Raw genomic sequence first — 14,223 nt, 5'->3', positions numbered from 1 at the left:
GAATCCATTGTGTGAAGCGACTTGAAGAGTTTCATTCTATCTCTTATAGGTTTTTCTAGGTGGGTGCTATGTTTCTTATGTTAAATCAACCTCTCTCTCTCTCTCTCTCTCACTGTTGTTGGATATAGTATGTTGTTTCCGTATTTACACACCTTGTATTTTCACCTTGATCATGGGTGGGCAGCTCTGTCCAGACCTTCCGTTTGGTCTTATACAGTAGAGTTTGCATCTAGACTTATTGCCAGGCCTAAGACCACTCGGGCTCCAGTCTGAAAGCTGGGTAATTCTGGTTTTATGCATTTTTAACAAACTGAAGGACGGTAGGGAAGTGAGTTGAATTGAACTAGCCTTCAATCTTTCTAGAATACCCAACTTTGCTGCTCGGTGCTGTCTCCTATTCCCATTTTTGAGAGAGAAAGTTATCCTCAGGTTTTGGATCAATTGTTTAATTCACTGGTAGCTCAAGAGGCTTCTCTTCAAAGTCATCCCTATCTTCTGTTTTTCTCCTCCATCAGAAAAGAAAGGTGTAGGCTGTCCATTGAGTCAGGCGTTTAATGAGAATTCTTAGACTTTTCTCCAAAATCAAGAAAGTTTCCTGGCATTTGAGGGCAGGTAACGAACTATACCCTACTCTGACTCTCTACTCCAGAAACTTGTGTTTTTGATTTTTTGAGGTGGGAGAGGGCATTTAGACTACATTCTTTTTTTTTTTTTTTCCTTTGGCCACTGTTGTTGACTTGTGTGTGTGTGTGTGTGTGTGCGTGCTGGGACTTATTCTTCATTTCATTAGGTATTAGGAAGAGGAATTATGTATTACAATCCATCATCTTGTCAGGTAAATCTTTATGCTGAAAGATTCCCTCATAGAATATCTACTACTAAGAAGAAACTCTAAAAAAATCCAAATGTGTAGCTATTCTATGTGCACAGACTTGGCTCTCATGCCTGACAGAAAATTTTTTTTCTAGATTTTTAAAATATCTACATATTGTTCCTCAGCTAGCTTTCCTGTAGTTATTACTCTTTTGCAGCCAGAAAATAACTGAATGCTAAGTGGGGGTGGGGAAGTGATTGGCCTACAAGGACTCAACCCTACTTAGTCTGTTCATCTAATCAGTATTTATTGAGCACCTCTCCTATGCTTGGCCTTGAGGACACAAAGATCGATAAGGCTGTCCCTGTCCGTAAGAACTTAATAGGTTAGTGAATTCACATCCAGATTCTGCCACAAAGGGATGAATTGCTGTTGAGTCACCTGCTTTTCTGTTCTGTACTTTTCTGTAATGATATATTTATGTCTTCTTGAGGAAAAAATACAGAATTAAGTATCCAACTTAGGCTTGCACATATGTCGGGAAATAAGGTAGTGCACATTTGGCAGTTGTTAAGAACACCCAAACACCTCTTTCTCTATGGAAATGATCACTGTCAGACTAGACTGGAAAACCTCTTTTAACAAAAAAATTCTAAGGATAAAATCTTTAACTTAAAAACCTTTTTTTCTAGAACAATAGGAGCCCCAGTCAATGTTAATAGTCAAAACAAAATTCAAGTGTGCTTATATGTCCAATGTGGGACACATTCTAGCCATTTAAGGGGAAAAGCAAACCAAACTAAAATTTTAGGAGAGTACAGAAAAGTATTTGTGAAAGACACTTAAAATAGGGATTGGAGTGCAAATCTCAACAACCAGTCCTGTGGAGGAGGACAGGTAGATAGGTGGGACAGAGCAAACTAGAAAGAAATATTAAGCAGATTTCAATTCACTTGTCACATTAGAAAGAACCTGGAAAGAAGTGTTGGGACAAGCAGAACACGCACCACACAAGTACCTTGTTTAAAAAAGAGGCAGGGTGTGTGGGGTGGGAGAGTAGGGAGGATTATGCATTTAAGATCAAGTTTAGCTGGAAGTTGCTTTGGCAACAAAATTTGGTGCTGGAAGAATTGAAACTACGGGGTGACAGAGTGATTCCTAACCAATTGGAAGCATTATTCCATAAAACTAGCGCTTTTTTCTGGTTCTTATAATACGTGAGCCTGACTGCTGGCCCAGTGGTTAAGTGCTGGGCTGCTAACAGAAAGGTTGGTGGTTTGAACCCAAGAGCCACTCCCTGGGAGAAAGATGTGGCAGGCTGCACTGGAAACGCTATGGGGCAGTTCTACTCTGTCCTGTAGGTCACTATGAGTCGGAATTGACTCAACAGGTTTAAGTTTTGGTTTTTTTTTTTTTTTGGTCTCTTCTAAGTATGATAAACTCTTTAAAGAGCAGAATTATATTATTTCATATTTTAGTTCCTTATTAGTCTTTTTTGCTTCATCATTCCCTCTTTCCCCAACCTCCAAATAAAAACGATACACTGTGTATGTACTACAAGTACTTGAGAAGATTCTAAGAAACCAAGATCTATTGGAAATGTGGATAATCTATTTCTGGTCATGAATTTTATTCTATTCAAAGAAAGAAACTAAATCAATATCCTTCCTGAAATTGTAGTAACATTGTCCGTGTCTGTTAAGCAATTCTCTGAAATAAAAATACAATGTAAATGGAACAATTTGATAAACTTGAAAAACATGATACTTCATTTTTATTACTGATTAAGAAGTTGATGCTGACAAAACAATAAGTTGTGAAATTATTCCTTCCACAGGAGCTGGGGGAGGGGAGCTATGTAATGTGCAAGGGGATTTTTTTACAAAGTGTATTCTTCAGGCTCCATCTTTACGGAACTTAGTCTGGTTGCTAGATAAAGATACATGTAAAAAATATCTTATAATAGTAAGCGGTAAATTATAATTGTTAAAAAATAAAATTGGGTACCAAGAAGTTGAGGAGGGCTGCAAGAAACAAGAAAAGTCACTGTCAACTTCTTAGAAGACACAACTTCCAGGAAAAAAAGGGATTTGAGTTGCATCTAGGAAATAAATACAAATTGTATCATTTGGGTACCGTAATTTCAGACAGGAATTTGTGATCAGAAAAATGCTGGAGAAATATATTCATGGCCTTTGATAACTCATACGATATTTACTCTAGAATTAGAAAAGGGCCATGCACTGTTGTTTAATTGAGCCATAGGCTATATGTAAGGGATGTGTGGGTGGTAAGTTTAAGAAAGTAGGTAGAAGTTTGGTACTGACATCATTTAAAAGCCAGGTTGAAGAGCTTTTACCTAATTTCTAATCTCACCCAGGCCTAGGTATTTAGACCTATTCAAAACCTTCTCCCAAGTCATTTAAGCATTTTAATACCTTTTGCTTAAACAGAAAAGAGCTATTCAAGAGCATTAAGGATACTTCTGAAAGGTGTCCTAAAACCTCAAAACTTCCCTGTCTTCAATTAGCCATACTGCATCACTCTTTGTGCTTTAATTTTTCTCATCATTCATTGACATTTTATATTCAATGATAGGAAATTAATATTATTTTGTAGCTATATAGTTTCCATGCCATTGTCCAAATTCCTCCTCCTCAACTTATACCAATATTACTGCCCCAAGGGGTAAAATTGTGTTTTTTTGTTTTTTGGCTTGTGTCCTGATTAGCACCTTTGCTGAGCTTGACCTTTGTGGAGCACGTCCTTAGAATGAGGTGCCGTACTAGGCCTTGAGACATGAACAGAAATCATTAGCCCTTGCCCTTACCACATAGTCCACTGATAATTGATAACACTGCCTAATAGAGGCAAGGCATTTTCAGAAAACATGAGATTTAGAGCCATTTCTGATATGTGGTATTATTCTTTGGTGCTTCAATTTCCCATTATAAGTAAGAGAAGCTATTGTTACTTCCTTGTGTATTGTGTGATGTATTGTGAAGTGGAGAAACAGATATAAAAACAAATATATTAATGCAGTCAGGGAAGATAAGATGCTAAGTATAAAGTTGATGTTGTTGTTATTGCTAGGTGCTGTCAAGGCAGTTCCAACTCATAGTGACCCTATGTACAACAGAACGAAAGCTGATAGCTTGAGTAATATAAGAAAATGTACAGAATATAGATCAGAACTCATGTACACATTTGTTTGTAAGCAGGGAATAATTGTTGAGACATACATGGTAGTTACAGTTTTGAAACTAAAGTTACTTGGTTAACTCACAAGTTACTATTTTTTAATAATCAATAAAAGAGAAGGTATTCAGGATTCAAGAAGCCCTAGTGACACAGGGATTAAGTGCTTGGTGGCTAACCAAAAAGTCAGTGGTTCCAACCCACCAGCTTCTGTGGGAGAAAGATGTGGCAATCTGCTTCCGTGAAGACTACAGCCTTAGAAACGCTGTGGGGCTGTTCTGTCTGTCCCATAGGGTCACTATGAGTCAGAATTGACTTGATGGCAATTTTTTTTTTTTAATTGAGTATTCACATTGTGATCAGCTTTAATTTATCTAGTTTCTTTGAGAGATACTAAAGAAGATAATCCCTACTCTTCAAATTGGGGCAACAGAACTAATCTACATGAAATTATTAGAATAGAGTCATCACTTAAACTCCATAGCCTGTTTTTAAGAAATCTTACAATATAATAATTATTTTTGCTGTGGGCGAAGATTTATTTTTTCTTAACATATAATTATCCATTGCTTATAATATACCAGACATGTTTTGAATACATTACAAACATCAGTTGTCATTATCCTCAATTTTTACCTCCAAGTTGTATGTGCAGGCAATAACTGAGGCACTTGCAGTGAGCGGAGGGTATGGAATTTAAACTTAGGAAATCTGGCTGCAACATTTAGTCTCTTAAACTTCTCTTTGCCTCACTTTTCTCTTCCTTTTCATTTCTCCTTCTACAGCACTAATTCTTTCTACTCCAATTCCTTTCTTTGTGTGTGTGCCCATGCATATGTATGTATGTATATATATGTGTGTATTTATATATACATATATATATAGTTATGGATATTCTGTTAAGAATCCTACCTCATTTCAGTTTTGAGTTTTCCTTTTCTGACAGGTTTCTGCCTTATACAGATTCTGGCATTTACATATGCACACTATATATATATACACATAACCAAAACACTAAACGCATTGCCATAGAGTTGATTCTGACTTATTGCCATCCTTGAGGACAGAGTAGAACTGTCCTATAGGGTTTCCTAGGCTGTAATCTTTACAGAAGCAGACTGCGACATTTTTCTTCCACAGAGGCTGATGGGTTGGATCCCCTGACTTTTTGGTAAGCTGCAGAGTGCTTAGCCATTGTGCTACTAGGCCTCCTTATGTACACACACATACAAAGATATGTCATTGTGCTGGTAGGTGCCATAGAGTCAGTTCCAACTCATAGCAACCCTATGTACGACAGGAGGAAACACTGCCCAGTCCTATGCCATCCTCATAATCGTTGTGCTTGAGCTCATTGTTGCAACCACTGTGTCAGTCCATCTCGGTGAGGGTCTTCCTTTATATACGTACACACACACATTACTCTCAAGCCAATGAGTTAAATTCAAGATCCACTAATGGGTGTGATCCAAAATTTAAAAAACTCTGGTATACACATAAATGATGCCAGGACTCTGATGAAATTGAACACTAAGTACAGAGAGGCTACACTACTTTTCATGGCACCAAGAAAGAAGGACTTAAAGGGAGAGGTGGATTAGACAACATAGTGCATTTTTGTTGTTTTGTTTATTTATTTTTTTTTTCTTAACACCTCTAATTGTTTATCTCCATTATTTCTAAGAGTACTGGATTACTTATGCGTTATCTTGCTGCTGGAATTTTCAATTGGCAGAAGAGAAAGCTGTAGCAGAATAGTTCAGAATGCAGCCAAGAGAGTCAGACTGTCTGGCTCCACAACTTACAAACTATTGAATTTGGAAACATTAATCACCTGTACCTCAATCTCATCATTTGTAAAACGAGGATAATAAAGCCTGCCTCAGCAAGTTGGATGAGAATAATACATATAAAGCACTTAGGCTAATCAGCTCTCAGTAAATATTGGTTGTTGGCTAGTAAATAAAGACTTGATCAAAATCTCTGGTAAAACAGAACAGAATCCAAAAGAGACAACTAATGTATATGCCTGGAGGCATTCAGTATGTTTCTGATGTCTTTTGCAGTTAATTTGGCCAAGAAATCAAAAAAGTCTCATCAAACTAATAATAGTATCAACAGTAAGTAAATAAAATTAGTCCTGTATAAAAAGGGCATGTTCTCTTTACAAGGGCTCTCAGAAACTTATTTTATTTTCTTGTCTTTAGTCTATGAATATTAATGCATCCCAACTAAGCCATCTAAATTGATTTGCTCCTGCAGAAAATTAAGGAATTTAAAAAAGTGTTTTGTACTGGAGGTTCAAATATTTAGTTACAAATTAGGAGAGTGAGAGAGTGAAAGGGAACAGAGAGAGAGACATCCAAGATCATTCAGTAGGAAAAACTAAAACTGGGAACTTTCCATTTGTTCTTCCATTTTTTCTAGAAGGCAGTGACTGTCAAAGATTGCAAATCCCCTTTGATGGCAGTGGTTACTATTGCTGATGGTGGTTGGAAACAGCAAAATATGGCGGTTTCTCAAGGAATAAAAATTGGCACTTGCTCATTGAGCATAACAAAAACAAAACACCATCTAAGTTTCAAAATGACTAATAAAAATGCATATTTATTTCCTATGTGAAAAAGAGATCATGGCTGCTACCTCACTGTAAATTGAATCTGGCTTCTCAGTTGCTATGAATATTCAAATATGACTTCGCTGTAAGGTTCCCCAAGGAAAAGGAAGAACATTACTTTACATTTTTCTTCTCCTTGCCACGGCTCTGAGGAGCGGAACCTGAAAGATTTATTAGCAAACGCATGTTGTATTTGTAATTTTCTTTCTATTGCAATTCTCCATCATAGAGTAACTAATACTATGCTAATTAAGAAATTAAGTTAAAATAGCATATCACACATCACACTGAGAAAGTAATAATGCAGTATAGTAATATACTATAATAGATAATCACTAGGGCAATAGAAATGTGTCCACAGTAAGGATGATATAGTTAATTTTCTCTGGTGGTGGAGTGGTTAAAGTACTCAGCTGCAAACCAAAAGTCGGCAATTTGAACCCACCAGCTTTTCTTGTGGCAGTCTCTTCCCATAGAGATTACAGCCTTGGAAACCCTAAGGAGCAGTTCTATTCTGTCCTGTAGGATCACTATGAATCAAAATCAACTCTATGACAGTTGGTTTGGTTTTGGATATTGCCACAGATAGTTTCGACAGGGAATGGGTCCATATACATTGACTAAATCCTAACAAAACTCTAAATTATAGAATTACTAAGGGTTCTTGTCTTGTACTCTACATTGCCTCCCTCCTATAAACCAAAAAAAAAAAAAAAAACCCATAGCCTTAGAGTCAATTCCAACTCACAGTGACACTATACTTTTACTTTATTTACTTAACAGCATTTACGTACTTTTCAGTGTATAGGTCAATTGTATGCAAACATTTGGGCATTCAGAACGTTTACAGTATATATTGTTCCCAAAGTTGGTTTTTTATTTTTGCCTTGTGACAGAACACCATTAACTGTAACTTTTTAACTGCATTTAGCCAAAAACAAAAAAAAAGATGTGCCCTACCATAGCTTATGCATATTAAGCTAAAAGTTTATGGGAATGATTTGAATTACAAATATTTCTTTCCCGGAGTGGTGATTTCTAACTCAGTGAAGACCTTAGCATGCAAGGTTACATCCCCACCCACTCACTTCTTTTTTTTTTCTGTCTTTGCAGTTCCGCCATGGTTTTTAATTCACCCTTCCAACCTCTATGTCTATGAAAGCATGGACATTGAATTTGAATGTGCAGTCTCTGGAAAGCCTGTACCCACAGTGAATTGGATGAAGAATGGAGATGTGGTCATTCCTAGTGACTACTTTCAGATAGTGGTAATTATCTTTTTCATATTAACTTTGCAATCCCCTTCATTGTGTACTAATTCATCAGTTGCTTTTCTTTCCTGGGAAGAAGATTTCCATTGGGAATTTTTATGATGTGTTAAGAGTATTGTTCTAAATTTGTTCTAGACTTAACAGTTCAACCCCTAATTGTTTTATAGTCAAGGTCTTAAACACACACAGAGAGAAAGAAAGAGAGAAAGAGAGGAGACAGAGAACCTAAGGTGATCTTTTCAAGTATTTTCACTGCTGGCTCTTGGGAGAACAGAGTTTAGAACCTAGTTCTAGACTATTTTAAGCCAGGAGGGTCTTTCTTTTTGAGTTTTACCCATCATGATAAAGTTTCAACAAGACATATTACTTATAATTAGGATAATCTTCCTTTGATAATACAGACAGCATTTCTTTGCTACTCTTCCAGGTAGGACTAGTTGTTACTACATGAGCAGTTGAGAGGGGCAGTGGCAGTGGCAGTAAAGATGTGGTGGTAACAGTAGTGACTGCAGTGGTAGGTGTGTCATGGAGACCCAGACTTCATACTGCTTTGTCGTTTTGAACGTCAGAAAGAACTGAGACAAAGGACAGTAGTTGAAAATAAAGCTTAGAGTTTCATGGAAGGGTTTAGTGAGCTCTTTATACCTATCCTCTTGTAGGATAATAGGAATAATGATACAAATATTCACTGCATTGTTGTCCTGGTACATAGTGAGTACTCAGTAAAGGAAAACTATCATTATTGTTGTTTTGGCTGTTGTTATTGGCAGAAGGCTTTGCTTATTTAAAATGGCTCTCTAAAAATGTACTTTTTGGTGTAGGTTAGCACTGGAGCCTCTGATCTCAGGTATAATATATGAATATATAAATAATTTTATATGATATACATTTTATATACATAATTGTATATTATATATATATCATATATGTTAATATACATGATGTTTATGTATATAATGTTTTTATACCATATATGGAAACCCTGGTGGCGTAGTGGTTAAGTGCTACAGCTGCTAACCAAAGGGTCGGAAGTTTGAATCTGCCAGGCGCTCCTTGGAAACTCTATGGGGCAGTTCTACTCTGTCCTATAGGGTCGCTATGAGTCGGAATCAACTCGAAGGCACTGGGTGGGTATACCACATAAACCCAGTGCCGTCAACATATATATATATATATGTATATATATATATATGAAGAAGAACTTTCCAGATACCAAATAATTTTGCAACTAAGGAAGGGGATTTTAGATTTACCTCCCTTATGTTTGGGATGCAGAGATGACCCTGTTAGAGAAGAGCAGTCATCTAAGCAAGGTCTTCCAGGCAGAAAGGGTCTAGAACTAGGCATTCCAGGAGTTTGGACACAAGCCCTCTCCATGGCATTACACAGCCTTTCCTTAAACGCCTCTTCCAAAATTTATCAACTTTCAAACACTCTCGTAATCTGTGCATGTATGTTGGCATCCTATAAAAGTTTTTTAAGGAATAAATCTATAAACCGTATCTGTAGCACTTTTATCACCATTTGCCATTTTTCACTTTTGGTTGCATTTGTGTAACTGGTTGGGAATAAAGTAAGAAAGGGAAAAAAGAAAAAAAAACTTTTGAATGTCATACCAATCCATTAGTTCCTTTAAATGCAATGCTATTTCCACTAAACGGAATTAAAAATGACCTGCCATTGAGCAACTTGAAATGTGTTGTATATGCCTGGAATATATGCTACTTGCATATAAAGGAAATTATTGAGTGCCCTTAAGGACACATGATAAAATGTAACATTTATTTTTATACTGTTTGAATAATCTTTCTCCAAGCATGACTTATTACAGCCAACCTATTTAAATGTTTCCTTTCTTAAGGTGAAAAATAAAATATACGGTATGTGTCCTATTTACATTAAATTGTGCTTAAAAATATTCCCCCAATAGCTCCGGAAATCTGAGAGCCATTTTCTGTTGCACATGTAACATTTAGCACAAATATATACTAACTTATATAAAAATTGTTAATTAGGAGTTAGCCAGCTTTATCTAAGAATTTTACATCAGCTGAGAATTGAGTACAAGACACTAAAAACAATTAAGAATTCCCCATGAGGTAATATTTATCTCTTAACGACCGCAGGGGAAGTGATTTAACACGTTTCGCTTACTGAACTAATTCTTACACTAATATCGAAGATAAACTGAGTTAGTATAATTAAATGCTGTCTCCAAATCTTTTTATCATCCATCCTTGAAAAAGAGGGTGACTGAGTTTATATAAAACAGGAGTTAACATTGCTGGATTTAATTTATGGATTACTGAAGGTAAACATTTTTGGTTATAAAACCAGAATGACATGGGTATAAAATATCCATCAGACCTTACTCTCCAAACCCCCAAAAGGGTACAGGTAAAAGAATTACAATTTTAATACTTCTGGAAAATAGCCAACCTAAATTTCTTGTCTATTAAAAACTCCAAAGAGCAGCGTTTTTGTTTCATTTTGCCTTTTTATCCTCAGTAGCTGCGTAACCTCAAGTTCCTCCAATAATAAGGGACGAGGTTGCCATCGCTAATAACCTTCGTTTCTCCCATACCTAGGGTACCTCCGTGAGGTAGAGAACACTCAGGGGGAACATTTCTTGTTTCTTCTGTGAAGCTTTATTATAGTTTTACCTATGTTCATTTTGCCACTTTGAATTTTTAGCTTCTTAAAATATTTTACCTGCTTTTTTTTTTTTTTTTTCCCTCTCTCTCTCTTTAGGGAGGGAGCAACTTACGGATCCTTGGAGTGGTGAAGTCAGATGAAGGTTTTTATCAATGTGTGGCAGAAAATGAGGCTGGAAATGCCCAGACCAGTGCACAGCTCATTGTCCCTAAGCCTGGTAAGATGATGGGACCTTTGCTCTGGTAATGCAGCTACAATTATGCATGGTCCATTTGGAAAATCTGTGTTGGTTTTCCTACTTCAAGTCAATTTGAAATTACTTAATTAAGGTGTACATTATGTATTGCTCATATATCCTTCTAGAAAATGAGACAAATGTGTATCCCTCTTCCAACTGTTTTCTGCCCATCATGCTCTCCTGTGGTGGCAGTTCTACGCTCATAGCAAAGCACTGAGGTGTCCCAGTGAGGGAAAGTCACCATGAACAATGGGACCTCTGGCTGTCAAGCCAAACATGAAATTACTGCCATTTCCCATTTTTTATGTCCCACTTTTCTTCCTAGTGTTTCATGTATATATATGTATATAGGGAATACACACACACACACACATACATGTATACATACACACACATTTATCTTAATATAGGGAATATATATCTTAACATAGGGAATATATGTATCTTAATATAGGGAATATATATATATATATATATACACATACCCATATGTCATCTTGAATCAATGAAATTTGGCAGAAAAATAACAGAAACAATCCTTTGAAAGTTAAAACATGGGAGGGTGTAAGGGAAAACACCTACCCGCAGATAGAGGCTTGGCAGTGGAAAAAAAAGAAAGTAAAAGTATTTTTCCTTTTCTTTTAAACTAGATTTTGATAATTTTTACTATAACTGATATAGTTTTTGTTTTTATTTTTGTCATCTTTTGGATGTTCAATATGATGGTTTATTCGAAACTAGCCTAAATCTATATTAGATGTATCTGTGTTACCCCCATAATAACACAATTCCTGCCAAAGGGGGGGGAGGTGCTGGTTAGATGCTAAGATTTAGCACTAAAGAAAGTAAAAAAAAAAAAAAAAAGGACCTTCCTTCCTTCCTTCCTTCCTTCCTTCCTTCCTTCCTTCCTTCCTTCCTTCCTTCCTTCCTTCCTTCCTTCCTTCCTTCCTTCCAGGGCTGAAAAGTTGTTTATATTAACCCAAGTATTTTAACTAAAATATTAATACCTCTCATGAAACATGTTCATACCATCTTTTTGTGATGTCAGCTTCAACTCATTTTTCGGACTGATTTCCTTCCTCTTGACATAGCTCAGTCTTGTCTCAATCTTGCCCTGCAGTAAGTTTAGTAGAAAGTAGCTGTAATACATGAAACAGAGTCTCTTTTTGGATGTCATCATTTAAAGTGTGCCTATGAAGTCCTTACTGCCTTGTGCACCCCTAGGCTTCTATTTGATGACACTCATAATAATGCTTATAAAGATGACTTTCCACTTTTTTTCTTTACTGAAATAAAAATAGTGCAACCATAGAACAATGGTCCAGGTGGGTCGAGGAACTATCTAGGAATTAAAAGGGACAATTAACTCTTGTTCAAGATCACTGATTTCTCTGACAGGCTACTATTTTCCCTCTCCATTTAATATGCTGTAAATGTTAGCGTAATACCGTTTATGTGACTAAGTACAGTCTCTTTTGCTGAAACAGTAATGGATAAGTAGGAGAAAAGGAGCCTCCAACATCATTGCTCTCCTGTTCTCCTTATTTACTCATTTTTTGATGGCATGTGTTTTCAGTATTGGGGTGCATGCTTACTAATCAAATGTATTTAAAATTTTAGTTAGTAATATGGATTTTAAGAAATATCTGGTAATACAAGCCAGTGATAAGGCAAGTGGCATTGTGGAGCCACCCATCTGTAGTAGGACAGTCTGCCAGTGGGGACTAGATAGACAATTTATTGCAGGTGCCTTCCCATTAAGTTACATGGGAACCTCTGGTTTTCCAAATATGACACAGAAAAACCAAAGCAAACCCATCAGGTCTCCCTAACTATTACACAGGAAAGCCATAATTATGCTTCCAAGCCTTATCTCACAGAAATAAAGAGAAAAAAAAAAAGTCTACAAAACTAACGCATCCAGAAACCATCACCTAATAGAAAGTTCAAGATACACAATAATGAAGCTCCAATGCCATCTGCTTGGCTTCACCCATTTCAAAAGGGACCCACCTTGACACTAAATGCATTAGAACTAGAATAATGTACTACCTTCAAGGTCCAGAGTCATAAAAAGTGAGTGGTGTACCATTAGACCAATAGCAGCAAAAGGGTTAACAGTTATACCATCTCGTTAGTGACAACAGTATAGCCACAATTAACATACTACTGGCTGCTACACAAGTAACAGAATAAGAAAATTCTAGTTAACCCTGATTTTCAGCTATTGCCGTAAAGCTGAGGAAATGGGAAATAAGTAACCCCATATTTCTAAAGAGAGGTGTGAGATACATCCTGCTAGGACTTGCTAAGAGCTGACCCATCTGGTCCAGTGGCCATCCCTGCAACTGCCCATAGGAAGGAAGGATGCTATACAGTGTGGGAACTCATAGGATTAGAGATGAACATGGTGTTGTCCCTTCCTCACAAGCCACATTGTAAAGATATCAAGAAAACCCCCTGGAAAGAGTGAGTGGGGATGGGCGTCGGAAGGTGCTAGCAAAAATTGGAGACTGGGCACTTACCAGGGCTGAGAGCAGTCTGGAGCTTCCCACAATGTTGGAATGAGAAAGGAGGGAACAGGAGTGGGAAGAAGCCCTATTTCTACTACTGTGAGAAGGATGTGAGTAGGGGTGGATTATCCAATAGGCAAGGTAAGCATGGTGCTTACCTTGCTTACCAGATCATCTGTCATGAACAATTTTACGTTTTTTCACCACGTCAAAGAATTTGCTTCTAGGTATGGTTGGCATCTGCCTTTCTCCCAATCCAACAGCAGCTTCCTACAGAATCAAACCTCTTTTTAAATTTACAATCCCTGACAGGGTGGCTGAGCCAGTAAGCATGGTAAGAATTGGCTTACTCGTGCTTACTTACTAATCTGTAGTAAACAGTTTCACTGATGTGGTGAAACCCATGTGAAATTGTTCAATACAGATGCTCTGGTAAGGAAGGTAAGTAAAAAAAAAAAAAGTACTGTACTTATATTGTTTATTGCATAATCCACCCCTGGGTGTGAGTTCGATTTGAAGAAAGCAGGACTGAAATCACCTAGAAATGACCCTACCCAAGAGGTCCTATCTGCTGGGACTACCCCCCATCAAAAGACAGCAGCATTGCTGGAGGCAGGACCCAAGGTATGAGCTGGTGCAGAAGGTCAGCCAGAATGCACCTTGCCTACTTCGGGGTGGTGGGTGGGGGTTACAATGAGGGGATTACTAATGTAGGGGGTCTCTGAAGAATTCACAGAAGCACCTCACAAAAAAAGGCAAGTGATGCCCTCCATGACTGGACTTTTGAGAGTACAAGCTGTGGAAAACAGCCTTTGTCTTCACTCCAAGTCCATCTTCCCCTCTCTAACCCTGGAGAAGGCCTAAGCAGAAGGGAAAAAGTTGAGCCAAGAAAGTGAAAAAACAGGCGATAGTCCCAC

The 14,223-nt window shown here is 37.3% G+C and overlaps 1 protein-coding gene across 1 annotated transcript in view; it reads left to right on the top strand.

Moving 5' to 3' along the window:
- LOC100667292 (netrin receptor DCC) overlaps positions 1–14,223 on the top strand; it is a 706,905-nt gene that overhangs the window by 348,960 nt on the left and 343,722 nt on the right. The window contains exons 5-6 of the mRNA XM_023543783.2: positions 7,743–7,897; positions 10,652–10,772. Of these exons, the coding sequence (XP_023399551.2) occupies positions 7,743–7,897; positions 10,652–10,772 (276 nt within the window). The remainder of the gene's footprint in view (positions 1–7,742; positions 7,898–10,651; positions 10,773–14,223) is intronic.

This window comes from Loxodonta africana, chromosome 11 (assembly GCF_030014295.1).
Source record: "Loxodonta africana isolate mLoxAfr1 chromosome 11, mLoxAfr1.hap2, whole genome shotgun sequence".
NCBI lineage: Eukaryota > Metazoa > Chordata > Mammalia > Proboscidea > Elephantidae > Loxodonta > Loxodonta africana.
The sequence above is the reverse complement of the archived record's forward strand: the minus strand, read 5'-3'. Positions and strand labels throughout refer to the sequence as shown.